At 37.1% G+C, this 25,641-nt stretch overlaps 1 protein-coding gene across 44 annotated transcripts in view; it reads right to left on the minus strand.

The window, feature by feature from the left end:
- CLASP2 (cytoplasmic linker associated protein 2) overlaps nt 1-25,641 on the minus strand; it is a 153,765-nt gene that overhangs the window by 62,737 nt on the left and 65,387 nt on the right. For all 44 annotated transcript variants that reach the window (XM_041122346.1, XM_041122328.1, XM_030008601.2 and 41 more), the window contains 5 exons: nt 12,284-12,363; nt 6,943-7,035; nt 6,157-6,302; nt 4,588-4,723; nt 1,244-1,314 (listed from right to left, as the gene is read on the minus strand). In XM_041122346.1, coding sequence (XP_040978280.1) covers nt 1,244-1,314; nt 4,588-4,723; nt 6,157-6,302; nt 6,943-7,035; nt 12,284-12,363 — 526 coding nt within the window. The remainder of the gene's footprint in view (nt 1-1,243; nt 1,315-4,587; nt 4,724-6,156; nt 6,303-6,942; nt 7,036-12,283; nt 12,364-25,641) is intronic.

Raw genomic sequence — 25,641 nt, forward strand, 5'->3', positions numbered from 1 at the left:
TTTTTGTTCTGCCCAGATCCTCTGGACACCAACAAGGCATGGCAAGAAACCCTGAAAGGCTTTTCACTATTATAATCACCCTAGTTTTTCTTTGCATTTCCAAAGGAATAAAGTCAGTATGAAAACAATGCAATTTTGGCCACCTTCACTGATGCTCACTGGACTGTGAACTGCAGCACCCAAGCCACCTACAGCCTAATGTTCCTCAGCAAAGCCACGGTAAGCAGAGGCACTGAAGCCCTGTGAATTGTTTTGCAGTCAACTTACAGAAGTTATGACAGGTCAGTGTAATCTGGGTTGAGATAATACTTGCTTTGGATGCAAAGAGAGCTTAGACTCAGAGCAAATAGTTTAGATGCTCAAGCTATTTCTTGCATACACATAGCTATATCGCTTTCAGAGCTAGTGTGGGTCCAGAAACAGCATTAACTGCTTTTGTCAGATTCTGTGCAGAAGATGACACTCTGTCAGGAATAAATTAATTTTGTCAAGAGCCAATCCAAGTGTTCGAGTTTCACGTTCTTGGAAAAAGCAACATGCTGAAGATGCACCTCCGTTGTTAAACATGACAACACATTGATCCACCATGTCCTATCTAAGGTAGCAGCCACTGTCTCAATCCCACAGTCCCCAGCATGGTAGGTTTATTATTTTGGGCACAGTATCAGACAGCCTAGCTCTGTGCATTCAAACCGCATTGCACAAAAGTTACGCAGTCCTCCTGACATCAGGAGAGCAAGGTGCTGGCCCACACCATGTGCAGCATGCTGTAGTACTTCAACAAAGAGCTAACCTCACTACGCCTGTCAGGTCTGGCCCTAACAGTGACTAGTAGGCTCAGGCTGGTTCTTCGCAAAGACATGCGTATCTTGTTTCATGCTCTCTCAGTACCTTTGTTGTTTATCCTCATTAGACTGGGCAACACAGATTCAACTACAGCTTCCCCCCCCCCCGGTTTTAAATCAGAAGGTACTTTTCCCAATAAGTGTTAGGAACATTTTAAACTAGAATAAATTCTGCAGAAGGATACAGTGTACATCCCCCAATACAGCAGAAAGTACCATTCCTCAACATCACCCGATGTAACTGTGCTGAAATTCATTTTTGTAGTGCACTGGATAACACAGTTTTGTGTATTCAGAGTTAATGGCCATAAATCTTCAAATCTGTTTATTTTCAACATATGACCGCCATATTTAAAAAAACAACAGCTTTAGTAATTTACTATTTATAATGTACTCACCTTCTAACTGCAACCGATTTTGAAGTACAGTTGCTTGTTATTAAAGGTATGAGTCGTGGCACATGAGTATGCTAAGAGAAGGGGGCAAGGGGGGGGGGGGGGGGGAAGGGACAAAGCAATTAATGACAAAAGCATTCCTGAATTTGTACTGTACTGATTAAGTCAAACAGAATTAGCAACATAATGAAAATTGCAATCATTTAAAACACTAACTGAAATGAAACGTAGAATACTATTAAATAAGAGACTGCTGCTAGCACTTCAATAGATTAAACCTATTTTCTTCCAGAAGGTCAAGCAAAAAGCACTTCTAATGCCATCAACAATCACATCACGATATGCAATATTTAGCTGTCAGAAGTCATATATGAAGGCTCAAACGTAACCGTCTCCTCAAGGGAGTTGTAAGCTTATGTTATTTTAGTTTTGCCACAGAAAAAAAGTAACAGACATAGCAGTCTTAAAAATCAGAGTTATGGAGCAAAAAGTAAATCAATCAATCTGAAACTATGGGCATTCTTTTAGAGATCAATACAATTAGTGCTACAAAGACCAAATTCCTTTTAATGCAAGATATGTCAATAAAGTAAAAGCACTGACATGTAATATAAGCAAGCTTATGTATATAATCTATATGGAAACACCCAACATCCTCATGCGAAAAGGAAATTCTTGAACTACCATTTAAAGTGGATAAGATAAACTACATAAAATCCAAACGCAATACTTTAATTCAGAATTAAAGCTGCCTTACTTCAGCTTATCTTAACTAATTGTAGACACAAAGTATTAACGTTTTAATTCCAAGTAAGAGTAACATGGTTCAATAAATCCATTTTCAGTTCATTTCTTTACTCCTTTCTTCATTAAATGCATAAGATAACTTCTAAAACAGTCCCCAATACAGTGTCAAACTGTAAGCTGTGAAAAACTGCTTAAAAAGTACAGTACTGAACAATTCTTAGCATCTTATGTATCATACTTTCTCCTTAGGTAAGTATTGTTGCAGGATATAAACACACAAATCACCAAAAAAGCAGAGAGATAATTATCAGCTCTCAGAGTACTGCCAACTTCAGAATTAGGAGGGAATTAATCCAAAAATCTGGAAGAGCCTAACAGTTGCATTTGTTCGTACTGATATACTTTTAAATAGGGGTTTAGGGGTTTTGTTTGTGTTTTGCATAGTTTTCAAATTGAAAAGTGACACATGACTGCCAGAAAGGGAACAATAAGCAATATCAGGGGAAAGAATAAAATGTTTTTACAGATGAAGAAACCTCTATGTTCCAAGTCTTTGGAGCTATTGACATTGTAATTTCCAGAAAGTGTTTTGCAAAGGAATCAAAGCCTCAGGCTTGCTTTTATTCGGCTTTGAGACTGCACATTTCATCTGTTACCCCTCTGAAGCTGTAATGATACACGCTTCCTCCCAACACACCTTGCAGCTCAATTGCCCAACCTGAAACCCACCTCCCTCTGGAAAAGATTTTCTGCCACCCTGCCATCTCATCATGACACCCCCCCCCCCCTTTTTTTTTTAATTGGTTTCCTGATTTACTAGGAGTCAAGAAAGAGAAGTCAGACTACAGTAGAAGAATTATCTGGAGAAGAAATATGAAATCCAGTAAAGGCACAGAGATGGGGCTCTTCAATATCACTGGTGTAATACAACCTCCCTCTTCATGCAGACTCACTTTCACAGCAATTAGATACTAAAGCACCAGGATCTGAACTGGCTGTCAGTGGATCCTAGTAGGAGTTTTTGAGCAAAACGCTGACTCCAAGAGCTGTAATGGCTTGGGCTCTAAATATTCAATGGATCACACACTCCCTGACCAACTCTCATTTAGTTCAAAGGATATAAGTCCAAAGGAGTGTGGGGCTGCACTTTGTTTGACTCTCGATATTGATTTATTTCTTTTTCCACTGAAACCTGAATTTTCTATTGGAACACCTTGCATGAGCCATTTATGGGTTGGGTATTTGAACACCATGGATACGATTTTCTTGCTTCTATGTTTCCAATCTAGTATGTTAAATTACAGCTAAGAATAACAGAAGTTTAAACAAAATCAGGGCAGCTATAGCCGATGTGTAGGCTTTTCTCCAACTGAACTGAACTAATAAAGCCAATTTAATATAATCAGTGAATTTTTATTTCATGCTGCTTTTCTGCTGCTTGATTTGGCTCCTGTAAACAAGAAGACAGGGTTAGTTTCTTACATGCCTGAGCTCATCTAACACTTGTGCTAATGTTAGTCTTCTCTTACAACTTTAATCATCCTGCATAAGGGGTATTCCTGCACTCTCAACTCTGTGCCATTAGCCATCTCACAGTACATTGTAAGAGTCTGGGGAAAAAATGCCAGTGGATCTTAGCCCATGTGCTGATGTAAAGGTAATGCAGAATTCTCAGAGCACATTCTCAGAGGCATGGGTAGGCAAAGTACAGATTCCAAAACATACTGAGGATGGCAATAAAAGGTGTGAGTGATTAAACCACTTAAGTTGTTGGAAAAGTACAAAATTAAAACACAGATGAGATCATAGTGAATAGCAGTAAGTGCCTAGCATTAAGAACACCGCAGCTTTTAATGTAGAAACTACACGCAACCTCCCACTTTTATTTGAAACAAAAATATCAGTACAAGTCCCAAAAATCTAGCTAAACATCTTGCCTCTGACACTGGTCAGTACCAGCTGCTTAAGGAACAGACAATAAAAAACAGCTAGTATACAGCATTCCCCTCTTCTATATGCTATAGCTTTAAGGACTCAGCTTAGAAAGTTCTTCAACCTGAGGATTAAAATCTCTATTGGGCTTATCTTCCATGAACTTGTGCTTTCTGAACGGTTCACGTATGTCTGGCCTCTTTCAACATTTTATCATTAATTCTATGGGTCAAATTTCTTTTTATTATGTTTTGCAGGTTTTTTGATAAAAAGAAATAGTTTTGTTTTGTTGTTTTCTTAAAAAAAAAATTCTTACTAGCTTCTTAACTACTAGCTTAACTTTGTGTTTTCCAAAAACGCAGTTAAAATCCGTTGCCCTTTGAAACACACTTGCCTTTTTACAATTAACACACTAAAAAAAAAAAAAAAAGAAACCAAACCCAAACAAAACCACAAAACAGACTTGCTTTTCATAATTATTCCTCCATCTTTACTTTGGTAATGCTGCCAGTTGGTTTCAATGATAAGTAATATTTGTCCACCTGTGAGAAAAATTACTTCTCCAATAAAGAATGATATATAATCCTGTATTTCAGAATTGTTATTACCTCCGCTAAGAGCCACCACCTGAATATTCCTAGCAAGCAAAGTGAGAGAGGAACACCTACCCGAATAATGAATCTAATGGCTGCGCACCCAGAAGTTGCCATCACTTTGGCGCTGTTGGGAACCAGATTAAAAAGAGTAGGCACAATAGCTTCAGCGCCATGATCAAACTTGTTTCCCAGAACAGTTGAGAGATGGCTGTTTAGGAAAAAGAAATAAAACTTTATTAAAAAAAATTAATTTCTTAGTCTTAAAATAACAAAGTTCACTGTACATTTTAAAGATTTATCCTTCCAAACAACAGAATTTCTTAATTTCATGATTTCCAAGTCCTGGCCTCATTGGAAATGTGGGATTTGTGGAACATTTCTGTTATTTAGCAGACACATTAAGAGGCTGAAGACTATTAACTTTTTCTTTTAATTAAAAACAAATACCACAATTTGAAAGGCTAAAATTCTCATGTCCACATAAAATATCGTAGTATTTCTTCTTTTTAACACACTTTGAGAGTATATAAATCTAAAATCTTATGGAAATTATTGTTTGAGATTTTCTCCCTTTTGAGTGCAGGCAAAACTACTGAATTTATCATAATTAGCCAACCATAAAATTTGACTCCCTTGCTTATTAAAGGTTATGGTTTTAGTTTTAACAAACACATACAACAGACAGTAATTTAACTGTCCAGTGGTGACAACAAACACTTCTTCCATGCAAAGAGACTATATAAAAAGAATTTGCAGTCAGCAGCAAACAACACATCAAATATATCTAAGTTTTAGGGATCAAGAAAAATTCCAGGCTTTTAGGCCTGGATGAGGACATTTACACAGTACTTTTACACTACTCCTGACTTCACATTAGGAAAGGTTAGCATTATTTTCTCAAAGCCTCGATTTCCCTGGCAAGAACAGTTAGTTGTAGGCTCCAACAGGTCCTGTGGTCTGTACAATCAAGAGACCAGAATAGCAAGGGTGAACTCTGGGGCATATCTGTTCCAGATGGCCACTGAAAATCAGTGGGTACCGTAATGTCTTTCCAGATGAAAAAAAGCCATGAAAAACATGGAAGGTGGAAAGACTACTCTGGTGTAAAAATAAGGCTTTTTCCTTCTGCCCTTGAATTTAATGAGAGTCCCCATATGGTAAGGGTGAATATCTTATTTCTGTTCAGCCACAGCTTCTAAAATTATCATGGACATGAAAGTTATTATCTCACCAAAATGTACAATATTCAAACCACTACAGGGCAGCTCACTTTGTTATTACAAGCTGTCACAGTAAAGTGTTGTGCCATTCACCCAAGCACAACTGCTCCTAAAACTAGCCCCCAGTACTACAGTATTACTTACAGCCATTTATATTAACTTGCACTAAGTACTCGGTGTAATGATGGTAACTTGTTCTTCACATACCATCCATTACAGGATTACCAACTATGTATATCACCTAAAAAAACAAATTCCTTTAAATGTTTCTTTGGCTTCAGATGCTGACTTGACTCTTTATCAGTCATAGCGTACAGCAGCCCAACAAGATAATCTTTTCTGCAACACTGATAAAGCATCTTTAAGTCAAATTCATACTAAAATCTACCAATGTACACAAACACACACGAACTGTACTTACGCTACAGTAATGCATGCTTCTCTAACCACCTGGGATCTGAGATCCTTGGCCGACAGCTTGAAAGCACCATCCAACAACCGTAAATGCTGAAAAAATCCATCATACTGTGCAGCTCCAGCAACAAGCAACGACCGAACTTTCTTCAGCTAAAAAATTTAAGGCATTTAGTTTAGGACACTACCAATATGCATTTCAAACTAAAAAAGTAACAACTTCATTGCAAAAATGTACATAGGCACATCTTTAAAGCAAAGCATCATTTTGAAATATATGGCAGTAATTTAAACAACTGTAAAAAAAATCTATTAAATTCTAGAGCTAAAAAGTCTCAGATCCCAGTCTCCAAATATATGAATACATAATTCTGTTCACATACCTGTTTCCAAACACTAAGATGCCATAAACCTGATTAAAAAAATGTAAGTGCTACGTACACACAAAGATTTTAATCCTGCAAATGAAACTTATGATAGCTGCACATAAGAGGTACTAATGCTAGCAGTTTACCTGCAGAATATGTAATTTTGCATAAATGCCCACTGAAACATACATGATGGGTTTTAGAAAAGCTTCCACTTAAATGTCAGCAAAAATGTATTTCAGCCTTCTTAAAATACTTCCTCAAACTTATCTGGTATACAGACATTCAAGGTTTAAAAATTAAAATGAAAATTTATTCGATTATCTGGAGTGTAATTACTTCAAGAAAAAACATTTTCAAATATCTAGCTGCCTGTGCTTTATGAAATACACCCACCCAAACCTGAAACCAGGTAAAAAGTTTACCGCATTAGTTCGTTGATCCCAATCATGTTTGTCATCTGAGAGAATTTCCCTGATTTTGTTCAATGTTTCTTCAAGTTCTCGACTAGAATAGATCTGAAGTATTAAAAAAATCAGAAAATTTATATTGTTAATATCCCAGGTAACCTGATGAAGGAAAATAGCTTGAAAAGACTGAAAATACAATTATAATTCTGAAAATCTTGCCCTAAAAGTTCCCGAGAACTGTATGTATAAAACAGGAATTTTAAGGCAAAGCTTTGAGGATATCACTGAGCAGCGAATATTCATTAAAAGAAAAGCTGAAGAATCAACATTTTCCTCAAGATTTCACCTTCCACCTTTGTGATGAGCTAATCATATCCAGAATGTCATTAACTCCATTAAAAAAAAAAAAAGTAATTCAGTACGAGCAGAGGGGTTTAGATAACCTGCTGCAATATTATTGCAATTCAATTTCATTTCCATACTCACTACTAGAATGAAACTCAACCAACAGATTTTAACCTAATGCAACTCTTTTGGGACAGGGACTGTATTCCGCATTACAAGAGTGCATGGCTCTGTGAGGACCTAAGTGGGCTGCTAGGCAACACTAAAATAAAAATTTGTCTGAAAAAATAAATTAAAAACTGCCATAACTTCTGTATGTATTACTGCTCCAAGCCCACCATTTATTAATTTATGCAGTCAGTAAATACATGTAAGGGGCAGCCTCCAATAGGAGTTCTCTCCTCACTACACAGTAACACCAGCAAAATTGAAGCCTGACCAATCTAACCATGCATCAGTCACTACTTGGTAATATATTAATGAATGCATTTATTGATAACTGTACACATACAACAAAGGATTTCTAAAGCAGAAAATAAAAAAAAACAGGTCATGAAAATGTATTATTAATGTCAGAAATAAACTGACCTCCCTTCTATTCTCCTGGACATAAGCTACAGGATGCTCTTTTCTGCTTCCACTGCATATGCAAAATTTAAAGGGTTTTTTCGCCTAGATTGAGAACAAGTTGAAGAGCATATGAAGCAAATTACTAACCAGAAACTTGATCTGGCCAGTGTTTTTTCAAAAACACATTTTCAGCTAAAGATTTCCAATTTTCTGGATCAAAAGTTGTTTACATAAACATATCAGGCAAAACTCAGTTGCCCATACAGAGGCATCTGGTGCCATCTGCCCACATCCAAGACATCCACATGGGGCTGGCAGATTTGATTCAGGACTTCAAGGAAAGTCATACCCTTCTAGAGTGAAAGCTGGAGGCCAGCATGATAACTTACATAGCACCTAAATAGTAATGCCTGATGCTCCCTCATTATTTATTTAAGTCCAAGACATAATTTTTGTATGTGCAAGAGCACAGAGCACGTAGAGGAAATAAGGACCAGTGGTTAGGACACCTTGCTTTGCATGAATTGCTAAACAGCTTTGACACTGGTCTCTTGAACACAGATCTGCATGTATATATGCATCTTTTATTTTATCGTAAAAAGATTTAGGAACATCTTTCTTCTGATCTACAGTTAAGCTGAACGTATATTTTCTAGAAAATATCTTATTTTCCTGGGCAACTTGAAATTACTACAAGAGTTATTCCAAATACAGTCTACTTTTCCAATTTCCTTAGCATATCAAATGAATTTCACTTACAATAGGTACAGGACCTTGACTCTATTGACATCTACTTTTATTCCAGTGCTTTCACAGAACATGGTTATGCAGGCCTCTAGATTTCATGCTGGAATATTGAGGAGGTAGAAGACACCCATGCTCTAAAACACCTGCCTATCTGGTTTGTAGGAATCGCTTCAGAAAGACACGAGTTAGTACACCTAGGCCAGCTTCACTATCATGCGAAGAACAACTTCCGAATATGCTTTACCAATAAAATTTAAATTTTTATTACCACACAGCTGTGTAAGATTTTCCAGGGTACACTGTGGAAACTGCTTTGCAGTTCTATACAGGGGACACAACTGCATCCATAAAAACCAAAAAGCTATTCCTCATGATTACTGTTTTCTTCTTTGTTTAGAAATCAATAAACATCTAATGCATACTTATTTAAAAAGAGTAAATGATTTAATGAAAACAGTGGGTCCAAGTGTAACAGACTTTCTACTCCACTGCCTGCAAAATCGAACATGAGTTTTTTATCACCATTATATATACTTGGAGCATATGGTACTTGTCACACAACACTAATTTACTCTAACAGTAATTCTATAGGTACCGTTCTATTAAGAATAAATATTACCTGTGTCTCGGTAAGCGTTTTTACCAAATAAAATTTCCATTATCAAAGAAAATTCTTATTTTCCTTTTAAGAGTGGAAGGGAGTAGTCACTAGTTAACTAAAGATGCAATGTCCTATTATGGTGACCCTAATGCCATCAGAATTCGTGACACAATTCATCCTGCTCAGGCTCCCCCCTTTACCATCATCCATCTTTCCTATGTCTCCTTTCCAATTCAGGGCTTTAACTTACAAAAAGCTAACCCTACAAGAGGAAAGGCAGAAATCTCTCTGCCAACTCAGCAGCCTATGCCAGCTTATCACAAAGAAGTGAAGCGTACCACCAAGGGAAGCAGCCTGTCTGTTATCAGAGACCATGTGCTATAGTTACTCCCACAGGATTAAAACACGCTAAGCAACAGACAAACACAGAAGCAACATGTACAATGGGTTTATGTCTGCCCTACTTGCATGCCTAGGCAAAGAATTTAATTTTTTCTTTAATTACCTGGCACAGAATTAGACCTACACAATTTCTGCTATTCAAATTGGCATTGTAATGAGGAATTTAATGAATGGCATAATTTTATCTTGTCATGAAATTAAAACTGTAATTCCACTGAAAAAAACCAAATTGTCAATGTTGTCCATACCTACATTAGTTTCAGAGGAATAAAAGGTAATATTTTAATAATTTCTTTTCTCCCTGCCCTTGATTAATTATGCTTTTGGAAGGCCAAGACGAAATTCCGTGTTCAGTCAATGACACAATACATTTTTTTGTTCAGAAGTTCCCACATATGACTTTTATGAAAACAACTAGATTTGTTTCAAAACTAATTTTAGCTACTAATGGGAGTTTTTCCTAATAACCTCAACAGAGAATTTTCTTCAGTTTAAGCAAAGGAAAATAAACAAAGTTGTAAAAACACTACGGTTGTCATCTTAACTATGAAGGCACAATCCTCTCACCACAGTACTAATCTTTTTGGCACACAGATCCATCAGACTCTCAAAATCACCCATCTCCTTCATAAACTGCTGTTACACATTAGACAGCAACACACCCCCCCCCCCCCATTAAAGGTAAGTGCAACATCAAAGACAGAAAAACTAAAAGCACAAACATAAATAAGAGTAATAACTGTACAGATGGAAAGTATTTCCAATATGGGGATTTCAAACTAGGTATGAGTAAACAACATGATATTCCTAAAAAAGTAGTGATGACCAGTCATTGGAACAGGTTACTGCAAAACCAGATCTACCATAGGAGGCTTTTAAGAATAAGTTAAACATACACACACTGTAAGTAACCTCAATTTACTTGATTAATCCAGATGCACTTAATCTTGATTCACAACTGGATCCATTTTTCCGTAATATAGTTCCCTTCCTTACTTTCAATGAAGCCACTACTGAAACCCAAATGTAATATAAACAGAAAGACAACAGGAATGGGCCCAATAATGTACACACAACTCCCTCTCCCCGTTCTAACAAGTTTCCTTTCCTTTTAGAATAACTTGGCAAATTACAGGTCATAAACATTCTTTCTCCACAGGGTCTAGTCTAGTACAGAAACTTCTCCCTTCCTTAGTAATTAACATGGTCTCAGACCGTGGGATCTACCTTTCTTTTTGGAAAGATCAGAGATTGTCCACAACCAGAAGCATGAAGTTGGACAGCAGGAAGTCATTATTCCTACAGATACTAAAGAAATAACTTTTTTTTTCTGACCCCCCTGGTCAGCAGGTCTTTCTTTCATTCTCATCCATGAAACAAATAGGTTATTTTGAAGTCAGTTACACATTTCTCCCCTGCCTCCTCACCTCAACTCGGGTGAGATTAGTAAAGATAAGTGTGCCTTTCTCCTCCACCTCTAGTAGTTTAGGAATAACCTACCTTCCTAGGTCATCCAGCAGTCAGACAGAAAATCACATGTGCTGGTCAATGACATAGAGTTACCCACTTTTGTACTTGCAATGTTATTAACCAACTTGAGTGATTTGAGAACTCTGCTTGGGACTGTAAATACTAAGGCACTGAACTACAAGCAGCACATTTTCTGTGCTGTGGAATATGGCCCTGTTCAACGTAATGGGGATAAATGATATTAAGAGCTCCATGTTTTTGCCCTCCAAAGAATTCTTAACACAGTTTGCAGAGGCAAAGAAACATAAAGCTCTTTAAGCGTAAGACAAAGATTTCCTTGATATGACAGGGATCATGGAGATAGAGTGTTCCTTCATAAAAGCAGACAGTATTTCTGCCTACAGAATGAGATCTAACAAATAACTATGCTATCATCTTGGGAAATAAAAATAGAACAAAAGTACGCATCAAGAAAAGGGAGTCATACAAATTCTTTCTGGTGCTTGGGAGCTATGGCTTACCGAGTTTTTGCTTGTCTTCCGCACCTCAGCTGCTCAATGAAAACTTACTCAAAATAGGTCAAGGAACATACAAGCATGTTACATGACTCAACTGTATGAAAGTACCAAATATGTACAATTCCCACACTTAAAGAATACAAATTAACATCTGCTCTTTCAACTAAGAACTCAGAATGCAACAGATTCATTAGTATTCAAATAAAGCACTAGATTTCTTTTTTTTAAGTGTTGCTAGAGCTGAGGACACATATGCCAGACATGCATCATTACAACTCAGGCACGTTTGAAAATACAATTCTTGCTCTTTAAATTATTTGCCTATATTATTATTACTTGATTATTCCTTGAAAATGCAGTCCTAAGTTTTCCAAATGTTATGTAAATCTTTTTCTTATTAAAATTAAAACATACAATTATTTTCAGTAGCTCCCTGGAGAAGATGAAGAAAAGCAATAATGGATTTTAGCTGAAACACAATGTAATAATAATTAGTAGGACAGTAAACCAAAGGTGGGTTTTTTGGTACCTAACTGGAAAAAGTAAAGACCTCTCCATGGAGACTGTAAATCCAGAATGAAGGAAAAGTAACAACACTTGCTTAGAAGACTGTAAAATTACAGAAGTTTTAAAAGTAGGCTAACCCATAGTATTGCAAATAGCATATTGTTGAAAACAAACATGAGTACACACAGCATCTTACCTGTACAGTAGGAACATCTGTAAATGCCTTAATAAAATCATCTTCATCCACAGCTCCAGCTCCTCCTTCTTTAGAGGAACCTAAATAAATGTAAAATACTGTTAAACAGCATGTAATGTACGTCAAGGTTTTCAAACTGACATAAGCATCTTTCACAATACCTGTTTTCAAACATTTAATGTAACTTAGAAAAATCCTGAACATTCATCATGTGTATAATCACAAGACATTGAACTCTGATATCACCACAAATAAGAAAAAAAGTTAAACTTTCTTTTTCCCAAAAATGAGCAATTCTGAGCAGTTTCCAATTTAACAAAGTTAATAGTTTCATTTTATTATTTTTATTTTTGTGTTTAAATGAAAACATGTTTCATATCTAGTAGCTGTTTGCATAGAATTCTGAGACCTGTATCCCAATAATACAAACATTCCCAAATAAAGCTTAAAATTTCCAATTATTTACCAAATGGATGAATTTTCACCTTAACACATATGCCACAAGCAACCAGCCCTGGAAGTTTGGGGGGGTCTTTTTTTTTTTTTTTTTTTTTGAAATCTTGCATAGTAGCCCTACATGACTCATTTACCTTGTGCTTCCCAGTATTCTCATGAGGAGCTAAAAAGTGTGAAGTGCATTCCTCGGTCTCAAAGCTCCAAGAACTTCAACGAAGAAAGCAAGGACACAGTGAAGGGAATTTGGAGCAAAACCTGAACTCCACTGATCAGTGGCCTCCTTCTCAGAGCACTCATCCCCATGGGTGTTCCCCACAGTGGGGCTCCAGGATTATATCACCTGGAGGAAGCTCCCAAGAACCTTCCTGACCCATTACTAAAAAACTATCACACCAAAATGTTTTCTCTCCAAAAGCTTCCATGACAGCCATGCAAGTAGTAGGACACAGCAGTACTTCTGTGCAAGGTAAATGATAGGAACTGTTCTCACATGACCGGCAAAAATGCCCCAAATCAAAGGATCAGGGAAGAATACTAACAGGTAACCTGCTGGTTTCACACTGGCATATGGTTGCCAAATTTCATTAAAATCTTGGGTAGAAACTAAGGCAACTCTAAAAAAGAAAATAATTTGAAAACAGTATCTAGATTTCACTTTCTTGTAAATACTAGTGTTACGAAGAAAGCCCTTTCTTTAAAGAAATGAACTCAAGTTTGCTAGCAAAGAACGTCATCAGATCGAGGCTGCGCTACAAACCAAAACCTCCAAGTACAAGGTGAAGTTTGGCAGAATCCTTAAGTATCTCCAATAATCAAATCAGGCAGATAATATGACAAGACAGGTTAACTGCATGGAGATAATCAGTCCGGTAGAACATTTCTTTCTTGAGAGGAAAAAAAAAAAATCTCTCACAGCAAATGAGCACTCAGGAACAAGAATCTTGTCTCAACTCTTTCAGAGTGAGACCAACAGTATAGATGGCAGAATATCCTCCCTAACTTGCAGAGCACAGCTGAAATGGAGGTATCAGGCAGAGAAGACGTATATTTTACTAACTACAGAACAAATAAAAACCATAAGGAAAAAGCAGTTAAGGCTGAGTGGTCAACTAGAACAAAAAGCTAGGGCTTCTTGACAAGTCAAACTCTTGGTGGCTGCACTCTTAAACATTTCATGGTTTACAGTGCCTGATCTCCTATTTATAGTGCAGGGAATTATGTCTGCTGTGTTTGTATACTTGTGCAGTCTGGAAACACGAGGGTCCACTACTACTACAAATTTGATGGCAAACTTATTAGAACTCAAGACCTCTATGTAGAAGATCTCTCGCATGCCTTTGTGGCTGCTTAGTGTAACAACACTGAAGTGAGATCTAGCAAAATTTGGACATGGTGCCTGCAGTATGATATAGGAACATCTAACAGATTTTGACAGCCTTAGCTCAAGAATGTTGTAAAGAGATGTTGTACATAACACACTTCTACATGTGTCTCTCCAACACCATCTGTCTAATTGCCAATGGCAGCCAGAAGGGAAAGAAGAAATTATAAACACCTATTTCTTCTACCTCCAGACAGTAGAGGGAACAAGTCCTTACACAACGTGAATGAGTACCTGGCTGGCTAAGAGGAAGAGGGAAAGATCCTGTATACACCCAGAACACACCTTCTGCCACACAAACTTGTACAGCTGCTAAAAGGGAAGATGCCCTGCTCAGAGCAGAATTTTGTGTGGAGAGAAGCCTTGAAAAGAAATAATTTGGCACAGGGGCACCATGCTAAACTAGATGGAACTAAGAACCACCTGGATGCTCAATTCATAACCTCATTTGTCCCTTCCAAAATACTCCAACATTTAAGAAGCTCTCGTAGTACCAAAATAATCACAGTGAATATGTAGTACGTAGTCAGGAAAAGTAAATGGAAAATAAAGCTTAAGTAGCCAAAAGGTTACCAGAAAACCCAATTTTTAAAGGTTAAAACATAGTTTTCATATGGTCAAAGAATTTTTTTTTAAAATGTTTAAAATTATATAAAAAACAGTTCATAAAAGTTGTCTGTTCTTATTAAAATTGTTTTAGTCAAACCTAACTCATTGTTAGTCACAACACAGTAAATCTCTACGAAGTTCATACCACATGTTTCTTTGCAACCTGATAAAATATTAAGACTACAGTGATCCTATGACACTAGAGGCAAAAACTCTCTGCAATTAACAGTTTATACAAGTCCTGTATTATTATTCAGTTACATAAATACCCAAATGCCACTGTTAAAGCAGGTAAAAAAGTACTTTGCATTCCCATCCATTACCTACCAATTTTCTGCCAAGGGAATAAATTTACAGAAATCAAATATTAAAAATTGACACATACAGGCCACAAACTTAAAAACATAAAAAGTGCTGGTATTTCAAGAATTCTTTGTGTACTCCTGTACACTATAAAGTAGATATTAAAAGTGGATGAAGTTGCCTTTGCTAAATAAGTAGATGTTGTTGCCTTTAGTCTGCCTTAAAATATCCTGCTTAAAATTAGAAAATTGCACGGACTACTTAACAAATTTTCTAGCACCTTAACATCATTCCGTAAGAGAACAACCTTTACATAAGGAATAATAATTTCTGACTTTAAAGAGAGAAAGAGGGACTGACTACTGTTTAAAAGCCATTTGACATAGCCCAGGGACATGGCATTTCCCACCTTCCCCAGTCTCAACAACTAGTTCAGTTCTACAGACCACTTTTCTTTTAAAATTAATATTCCCAGATAATTGTTTGATTGCCTCTTTGCCTGGTAATAGAAAAGGTTATGTGTTTTTTGGCAGATGACACTTCAAAAAAGTTGTCTCTAAAAGCACATTCACTAATATTTCACTAATCTTTCTCCTCCTCTACTACATGATCACATATGCATACCAAAATAAAGCATGAAGTAAGTCTTCTCTATATATTGTATACAAGTCAAAATCCATACTGCAAGAAGAGGAAAATGTTGTTCCACCTTTCCCCTTTCCCAATCTCTTGGTAGGTATGTTTACCTCAGTCACTGTTTCTGTAGAGACTAAGCAAAAAATGACAGAACTCAACCCGTTGTTTCCCAATTCTGGAGAAAGTCTTTTACTATGCCAACAACAGTCACAGACATGTAGATGCCTTCAAAGAACTTCTCATGCTTTTGTAAGGCTTGACTCTCCTCCTCAAAAGCAAGAGCAGAGCTTTACAAAGTTCTCATTTCAGACAGTACTGCCTTCAGACTCAAAACTGGCATCTGACAGAGCATGCATATTTTGATAAGCTGTTTTGTTGTTGTCGCTTACCTTCTCAGACCAAGATGCAATTACAAATTTCTTAATCTCTCTCAAGTGTTAATGCCTTCCACTGAATAAAGCATTTTCTTAACTTTACCCATAGAACATGTGAACTTTTAAGTGCCTAGCAGATAACTAAAATCCAAAGCCTCATCACCTGCCTTTTTCTTAAATGAGTGCAATTTACATTACCCTACCTTTGGGCTCAGCCCACTGAATCCAGCTGGGCCTTCCTCAGCTGAGACCCAGAAGACAAATGCATCTGAAGGAGAGGGAGAAATGTCTTGTGTGGATTGTTATCTACATTATTTGTTAGTTTTCATTCATAATCTTTACTTATTCTTATCCTTCAAGCACCCTGGTTAGACAGACTCACAGAGAGACCTGGAAGACTAAGTTCCACTTCAGGAAGCTGGTGAGCATCTACCGAACATAAATAAACTTGCTATGGAAATAAATTACAGCAGCTTAAGCACCTATAAGTTTTAAAGGGTCTTTGGGGTTTTTAGAACTTGTTTGATGTATCTGGGGATGGAAGCAAAGAAAACAAACCCCTCATTTCCTGCAGACTACTAAGAGAGATGACATCTTCATAAGTTAAATTTAAGGATTTCAAACATTTTGTGAGGCCCTAGGAATCTTTTTTTTAAGAACATTTTTTCCAATCACAAGTCTTTGAGTTCAACATTGTGAATAGCTCAACACCAGAAAGGGTACTGGATGCAAGCGAAGAAATTACCCAGTCTTTTACAGAATCAGTTTTGTCACCCAGGAATCAATTCCTGCAGTTGAGTGCTTCCCCTCTTCCAGCTGAAGCATTTGAAATCTTTCCATCATATCACAATGACTTTGGACTGCTCACTTGCTCTACCACCTTGATGCTCCCCCCACTAGAATCTACAAAGCTGTACACTGTGGGATGACAAAACAACGGGAAAACACTATATGGGAGAAGGAAGATGTTGTGAGGATGATACTAGACTGGTATTTTTGTTTTGAAACAAAGAACTGTTTAATCAAAGCATACAAGCACTCGTCTAAAAAACCAAAAAATTGCTCAATTTGTATTTGGTAGCATGTCTTTACTAGTCTGATTCACTTTTTTCTACTTCTGTGGGTCTTTTGACAAAAAATTCCAAACAAAAATTTCCCTGTGAAAAAAGGGAATTTCAAAACCCGTACTGAAACTTGGGAGTAACACAAACTCTAAAACTTTTGTTTCCCTTTTAGTTCTTAAATGCTTTTCTCAAAACACTTCCCTAAAAAATTCATAACTATTTTCGAATACAAACATGCATCACAAATTAAACATTAGTAAACTTTGAAAAGGGTAGTTACAGAATGTTTTTTATGCCTCAGAAATCTCTAATTGCATGCAATAACAGTATCTTACTGAGCAAAACATCTAAAGTAAAATGATGTGGATTACAATATTTTTCTGAAAGAAACAAAAACCCCCCAAACCTAGAGCTACACTTATATCTTAACTAATTCAAAAGCTTCACTTCTTCTCTATCAGAGACTGAAGTAGAAGATGCAGATCGCTCTGGATTACGGAAAAAAAGAAAAAAGAAAAAAATTAAAACGTACTGTTACCCTTTTGGTTTTGTAGCATAATAAACAATAAGCTACAAATCAGGAACTGACAGCAGCTTCAGCTCAGCGTAGGATAAGTGGACAGGATAAGCTCAAGTACTTACTCAGCTTTTCGTATAATAGGTTAACCAGCAACTCCCACTCACTCCTGCTGACCTCCCTCATTCTAGCACTAGTACAGCTGAATAGTAAATCACAACGAGGAGTGTCTAAGCTGAGAATAAAGTAAACTGGCCAAGAACAATATTTTCAATGAATAAGTTCTTTGGTCTGCTTCACTGTGGGGCCATATAAACACCATGCTAGCACAATATCCAATGGATGACTCAGGATACAAATGAGTTAGTGGAGATAGGGAAGGAAATGAGTCCAGGCAGCTTAAACAGTACAGTTGCTGAAAGCCTAAGTATAGACTGAAGAGAGCAGAGCAATACTCAAACAAAACAAACTCAAGGAAGGACAAGTGCAAAGGCAACCTAGAGGAACAGACAGCATACCTCACTAAACACAAGGGGGGGGGGGAGGTCTAAAAACAGTGCTGATACCAAAAAAAAAAAAAAAGCACAAATGCACCTGCACAACCTACAAATAAATTAACAGATTACAGAAACAAATTTTTGGAATTCCTATCAACAACAAAGAGACAAAACCTAATTGTTTGTGAACAGAGTTCTTTAGCATGGTGCTTGCAATGGACAGAGACGGTGCTCAATAACCAACTTCTGTTCCCAGTCCTAGTGGACAGATGTTGCAAAGGTCATATTTAATTCTCTCTTTGAATATACGTTCTGCTGTTTGTTAAGTCTCTGAAACTGGGATTTTTCCTGAATCTTCTGTAGCTCTCAGTCTTTGCAAAATCTACTTATTTATCCTTGGGTCAGCTGTTACTACTATTTGATAAAACTGACAACTTACTTTTAAAATGGTATCTGTCGGGGGATGGGGGAAGATGTTACCAGCGCTTCGTGATCTGAATTACCACCTCTGAGATGGCAAGGGTGAATTTTAAAGACAATGATTCTGATAAAGCCCTCTGTATAGACTGACTCTCAGTAGCTCAATAAGGAATCTCTTTATCTTTCCAGGTATCATAAGATTACTGCTACAGTTAATAAAACTCTCCAGAATAACATCTTTTCATATGTACTTTTCACAATCCTGCTTCTGTAAGACATGAACAAAATGTTTGGCAAAGCAGCTGAAGATCGAGAATCTCTGGAAATTCCCTTCTGTTTTAAATTACTGGGTCATCTAAAGCAACCTGATATACTGTATACACACACCTTGACATATTAACAGAATACAGAAAACATCAGTAGTCTCACCTTAATTCTATCAATGTTCTAATTGTTCTTATTTCCATGTTTGAAAGACTGATCTTTGGATTTTAATCGAAAAACTTGAATAAAAACCTCCCATAAGACAAGCAAAGAACTGTTCTTCATTGTCAAATACCTGGATAAAGCACAAAGGTGTTCCTTCATCAGGTGACTAACAGTCACTTCGTATAGAAGCCTTCAGGTTGCCTCCTTAAGTTAGGAAAATATTTGAGAGCAACAAAGAAGTAGCACTCGTTCAAGTAAAAAACACTTTGATCAACATTAGACAAGGTGTTTTTTTGTAAATAAGGCAAATTTACTTTTAGATAGCTACACTGGTAAATCCTCTAGGATGCATATAATTAGACTAATTTAAAGAAAATTATGTTAGTGTAATAACTTGTACCAAGTTCTACTCACAGCATAAATTGTACCAGCCAATGCATAACTGTTCTGGTGTAACTGTCAGCGTCATTTACTAGCTTAGCTATACAAGTTAAGAAACAGACCATGTGCTAATTACCACAGCTCTGCCAATAAAGCTTAGGGGAAGACCAAACCATGAAAAGCTGTAGTGATCTTAGTTTAGACAAAAATTTTCATCAAGAGAATTTCAGCCGCCTTGTGTCTGTTTTCTGCTAAAAAACCCAATTGCATCTGGAAACAAATAACTCCCCATCCTCAAAAACTTCTCTGTTATTATAAACTTGCCTATATTCCTAGTGCTTTTGCAAGTATACGCCTTGCCTGCCAGAGAAACGTCACAAATAAAACTTAGGAAACCATTTGGAGATTACCTTATTGGGTTGCTCAGCATATCTGTCTGATGGTAGTAATTACCTGCATATGTCAGGGGGGGAGGAACAGCAGAAGGAACATGTACCAGTCTCTTAAGCCACTGCAGTTCATGATTTAACTTAAGCTAAAATGCCTTTGACTTAAGCTGAACTGCCTTTGACAAAGACACTGGGCAGACAACTAGCATCAGTAAAGCTATTCAGTTTTTCCAACAAGTCACTGGAGTTTTTCTGAAATAAGTTTCAGAAATAAAATATATTTTTAAATCATCAGATACAACAATAAACCCAAATAAGCCTTTTTTTTTTTTTTTTGGCAGAACCTTAACTGACAAAGCCTTCATGTTTTAAACCAGCTTAAAAGACAATTCAAGTTATAACCAAGTGACTTAGCAGAGTAGAAAAGCCTTTGCTAGAAAACCCACTTGAAGGAAACTGACAGATGAATTCTGTCATGTTCAGCCCCAGTGACTGACATTCATTTTGAACAGACTTGTCCACCTCAGCCCCTCCAATGCCGAAAGTCATTGTCCCTGAGGCACCCAGAGTCATTCGAGCTGAAACAGCTGCACAAACTGAACAAAATAGCAAAATACCTTCAAATACCTTCATAATACCTTCTATTCCTGACTATCTGCCTATGTTAGAAGCTTGGCGGACATGGTTAGAGAACTTCCCTGGAGATCCCACCTGCTTCATTAAAACATTCCTCCTACATGCCAGAGACATTGCACATGAACAGAAGTTTCCACCCAGCAAGCGAGTGTGCTGCCTCTGAGGACTGAGATGCTAAGCAGACCTCTCCATACAATTACTCACCCCAGGAAAGAACAGGTGCAGGAGGAACAAGAAGGAATTAGGAGTGAGCTACTCTTACAAGGAAGAAGGTGGTGCAAGGTGTTCAACTACTAGGATGGCACATGTCAATCCTTGAGGGTGCCACATTAGTCAGGAGCAAATACAGGACTCGTGTACTAAGATGAAGCACAAAATATTCTTAAGTGGGCTAAAGAGACTGAAAATCACTGCACCAGCATGCATACCTTCATTCCTTTGGAACTGTGTATTGAACATTAAATTCTCTGAGAAATTTAGTCAGTAGCATTTGAAGCTGATTCCTAATACTGCATACAGTTTCAAAAACTTTAGCCTCAATTCCTATGTAGCACAGTTTCACAGGTATAAAAGATTAATAATACTACCTCTTATTTTTACAGGCATGCTAGGGAGATCAATTCAATTCATAAGCATTTGTGAAGCACGCATAAAGTATGACAACTATACAACAAATAAATTAATAGTGTTTTTACTTAGTATGAAGTTTGGTCAGCATACATTAGATAAGACGAAACCCTGGGTGTGGAGAAAAACAAGCAGTTCCATGAGCAGCAAGAATACAGATACCTGATTTCTTTTAGGCTTATCTCACCGTTGATTAATGTCTGTTTCTACTCAACTGGAAGCTCATACAGTCAGTCATCTTTCAACTTGTGCACAATGTTCATGCTCACACAGTAATCTTTCAAAGCACTCATATATTTCTTTTCTCTAGTGGCACTCATTTTTCAAAAATACTTAAAAGAACATACATTTGAGACCATGACTCATTTTGTCCAGTTTCAACAAGTGAGTTTTAAACTTATGCTAATTTTATGCACATAACAGCATTAGTCTTATTTTCAGTCTTTAATACAGCTTTCTAATAACCTAATATTTACATTTTACTTTACTTTGTTCCTAGTTTTACACCTGAATAGGGAAAATTGCACTAATTATTTTACATTACAGAAATTACGGAGAAGAACCAGGAACATCTATAATTTGTGTTGCAAAGCTGGTTTGGGATACCGCGATTTTTTGGAGTTGTTGTGGTGTAATAGTTTCAGAAAAACTATACATTCTTTTCTGAAACAATTTAAACAGATACTGTATTAAGAACAATTAGAACTAACATTGCCTGTCATTGCAAATTACACAATTATAGTTTTTACATGTTTTAGACACATTTTAATCTTTTACTTCTAAAAGTTCACTAGTGCAAGACAGAAGGTCAAAGTGATTTGATTTTAATATACTGTTTTTCTCATATTTTTGAGGACATTTCATTTATTTGTTGCAAGTAATATTTGCACCTTTGGTGAAAAATCTCTACTCAAATTATAAAAATAATTTGCATATCATGCTTCTACTTTCCCTGCTTCTCTATCTGAGAGCATATACTATTCTCCAAAGAAATGAAACAGATATTTTTAAACACTTTTCCCTCCCCCCAGCCCTATAAAGAGGATTCACACCTGCTACTTTGCAAAGCGGCAATGCAGGAATGTTTTGGAATGGTTGTCTTTGCTTACTCTGTAACACAGCCACAGTCTGTAAGGACTCAAAGTGGCAGGGTCAGCTGATTTCAGCCCAGCTTCCTCCTCCCTCCTTCCTCTTTTTCCCTCTGGATTCACCCATATCAAAGTATAAACAAATTGCTTCCCCTTCTTACTGCTTGAAAAAAATCGGTATTCAATGTTAGCAAACTAAACAAAGGGCGGGTTGTCTTCCTTATTCTCATCACTGCCTGGTACTACCGTGATTGCTAGTAAGATATTTGGGACTAGAACACAGGGTAGAAATGTCAAAAGAAGGTTACACAGTGTGGTGAGCTCTTATCTCCAGACCTCTTAATTTCTGCTCCACTGTTACTCTCTTTCTATTTTATCGATTTGTAAGCTGACTTCTAGGCTACGAGCCTTTTGAGAGAAGACTATCAGATACAGTATTGTGCTTATACCAACGTAATAAATCCTACAATCTAATTGAAGCTTCTAGACATTAGTGCAAAATAAACTAAAGTAGTATGAAGAAGAATAAAGTTCTTCTGCCAACTGTCCTTGGGTGACGCATAGAAAACAGAGAGACTAATGAACAATAATTATGAATACATAAATATATATTCTCTGAAGGTGTATGTATAGGTGTGTGTACATATATATATATATACACACAATTTATCATGTTTGTTTATTTTTCATTCAGATTCCTCATTAAGGTTGATTTTCCAATCCACCTGCTGAGGCTAGCTGCAAAGGAGAGTCTCTGTTAGAGGAATGGAAACCCCAGTGACTGGACAAGCATTTTTAATGGCCAAGGAGAACAGACCACTGATCATGTGCAAGGAAACTCTCTCCTGAACCACCATTCAGGGGAGTAAACAACAATAACAAAATCCAACAACTCTCAGAGAGCCTGGAAAGTTCGAAGTCCTCCTACTTCCCTGAACTCCAGGTTGGGTTAAAATAGCAGCAGTTCATGACTGCAGGATTGCAATCCAGCAACTCCATGGGCAAGGATCTCTCAGGATGGAAGTTGATTGACATTCATTGTGGGGACAAGGAAGCAAATAGGCATTCTGTAACAAATCCTCTGATTCAGACTTTGATACCCAAGGCTGATCTCAAAGGCTGCTCAGAAAGACAAAAAGGCTCATTTCGGCTAGGATCTTGCAGAAAAATACTTGAATTTCAGAGCAATCTGGAAACCAAAAAGGGAAGCAAGTGCCAAAGAATGTCAGGGATGCTTTGCTGACCAAGATTATCTTGGAGCAGTTTTATATCATACAAAGGCCTAATATAGAACAATTAAAAAAAAAATCCTATTTTATTTTACCTGACAAATACAGCACTTTGGAAATCACTTAAGGGCTAAACAAATAATAGTGGCAAGACTCCTGAACTTATTTTCTGCAGAACTCAAAAAAACCCCTTGGGCATTGACTACTATGAAGCTTTTTTTTTGGTGCAAGTAAACACAGAACTGTCTTCATGAGTCTGAAGACAGTCGATACAGCAAGCATGAGTTTGCCCTGTTTCGAGTCCATTCACTAACAATTTGTATTTACAATTCCACAATTATTGAAGCCCTTTTAACGAAAACGTTTCTTAACTACAGTATGAAGTTTTAACGAGGTTAACTTCACCTGGCTAAGATTTCAGAAAGCAAGTATCTATTTTTCAGTACCACATTTATTTTATGCAGAGCCTTCCCATTTAAACTGTTTCCTACTAAAGCCTCTAAACACTTCAAAATGTCTTCTGCTAGGAAATAGAGCCAAGAAAAGCACATCAGTACCATTTTAATACTTCTCAACAAAGAGCTGTATTGCTATTATTGGGAAGGAAAAAAAAAAAAGCATTACAATGCTGACAGAACACACTGTAGACAGATACACAAACTAAACTTAAAATTTCCTAAAGTTGGGAATATCTTCCTAAAGTTAAGAATATGTTCCTGTAGGTTATAGTTCTCACCGCCTTCTTTTGCCAAAACTGTTCACCTGGTTCACCCAAGTTTTCCAGTTACTTGATTTCTACCTAAAAGGAGATATTTTTAATGTCTTTTCAGCTATCATCAAACTTTAGGGGCTTTTTTTTTTTTTTTTTAAACTTTAAGAATTAAGACCATTCTAAAACTGAGGGTTATTTCAAATAATGCCAGCATCAAACCTCAAACTGGCACAGTTGCAGTCTTCACTGAGGACCAGATCCTTTGAACAGTTTAAGAAAAGAAGGCAACACCACAATTTTTTTTTTTTTTGGGGGGGGAATGCTTTTTGCATGCACACATGCTTTTTAACAGAAGAAAAATAAAACTGTATGTCCTTGCAGTTTCACTTCATATTCTTCATACTTGGCATCAACAACATTGTTACTCCAAAATATCTTTTTAAACAGCAGTTACAATAATTCTGACATTTAAATTAACAACATCCCCTTTGCTGTTTTGTGACTGGATGATTCACCCTAAAGCAACATCGGTTGTTTCAAAAAGTGTAACAATGTTATTAGCGCTAAGGTTAGCAGGCCAATACACTACAGATTTTAAAAAGCCAACCAATGTTAGGTAAAATACACCATACAGTATCTTCCCACTGAAAACAACTGCAATAAGTAGAAAGTCCACCTTGCTTCAAATTACAACACTAAGAATAATGTTCCAGCCCTACAGAGGTTCTCATAAAACATACAACAGAAAGTTAATACAAACTTTCATCATGCTCGGGTTTCATCAGCAAGCTTTTCTTCCAAATGCCACGTGTCTCTATTGAAGTATCACCATTCCTACATTCAATCCATTTTAAAGACTACTGACTTAAGCTGACATTTTGGGTAAAAGGAAAGAGGCCAGTCTTCTTGCTGAAGTACAAACTGAGGTTTCCTACTAACATCTAGATTACATAAAGCTTCTGAATAGTATACAAGCAAGCAATTCCCTAGAAGACTTGGAACAAGGATCTCACATTTGCAAGAGAACTTGCCAAAGACCTATAAGAGATCTTGAAAAGCGCAGGGACAAGAACATAGCTCATTTGGCTAACAAACTCGGGTCTTTTTCTACTGTAAATTATGGCATCCATTACAATCAAAAAGCTGCTTGCCGTACTGCCAAGAAAGAGCCTGTAAGTATCCATTTCTGGAAGGGCAGAACACACACTGTGCACATTCTCAGTAAGGCCTTAGAGCAAAGGGGTATTTCCAGAGGCTCTGCCGCTTGAATGAAGAGCTGAAACCAAGCGTGTCAGAAGTAAGTAGATCAGCTGTGTGTTTCCTGGCAAAGGACTAACTCAGGGAAGTGTATTGACCATGGAATAAGAAATACGCCAAACAAAGCACTGCCCCATTAAGTTGAAGACCCATCACTTCTCATTCATCACAAGCAAGAAGGGCAGCATCTGAACACCTCCAAGCAGTAAAGTCAGATGAGAAACAGCCTGCTGGATTTCCTGCTCTCAGGGCAGTACACCATGGAGGCTGCCTGCTCCGATACTTTTCTGGCAAGCTGGCTTCTACAGGCTTAATCACACCTGTCAGCAAATGCACAAGTTCTACAAGCTCTT

The sequence above is a fragment of the Aquila chrysaetos genome, chromosome 3 (genome assembly GCF_900496995.4).
Source record: "Aquila chrysaetos chrysaetos chromosome 3, bAquChr1.4, whole genome shotgun sequence".
Classification (NCBI taxonomy): domain Eukaryota; kingdom Metazoa; phylum Chordata; class Aves; order Accipitriformes; family Accipitridae; genus Aquila; species Aquila chrysaetos.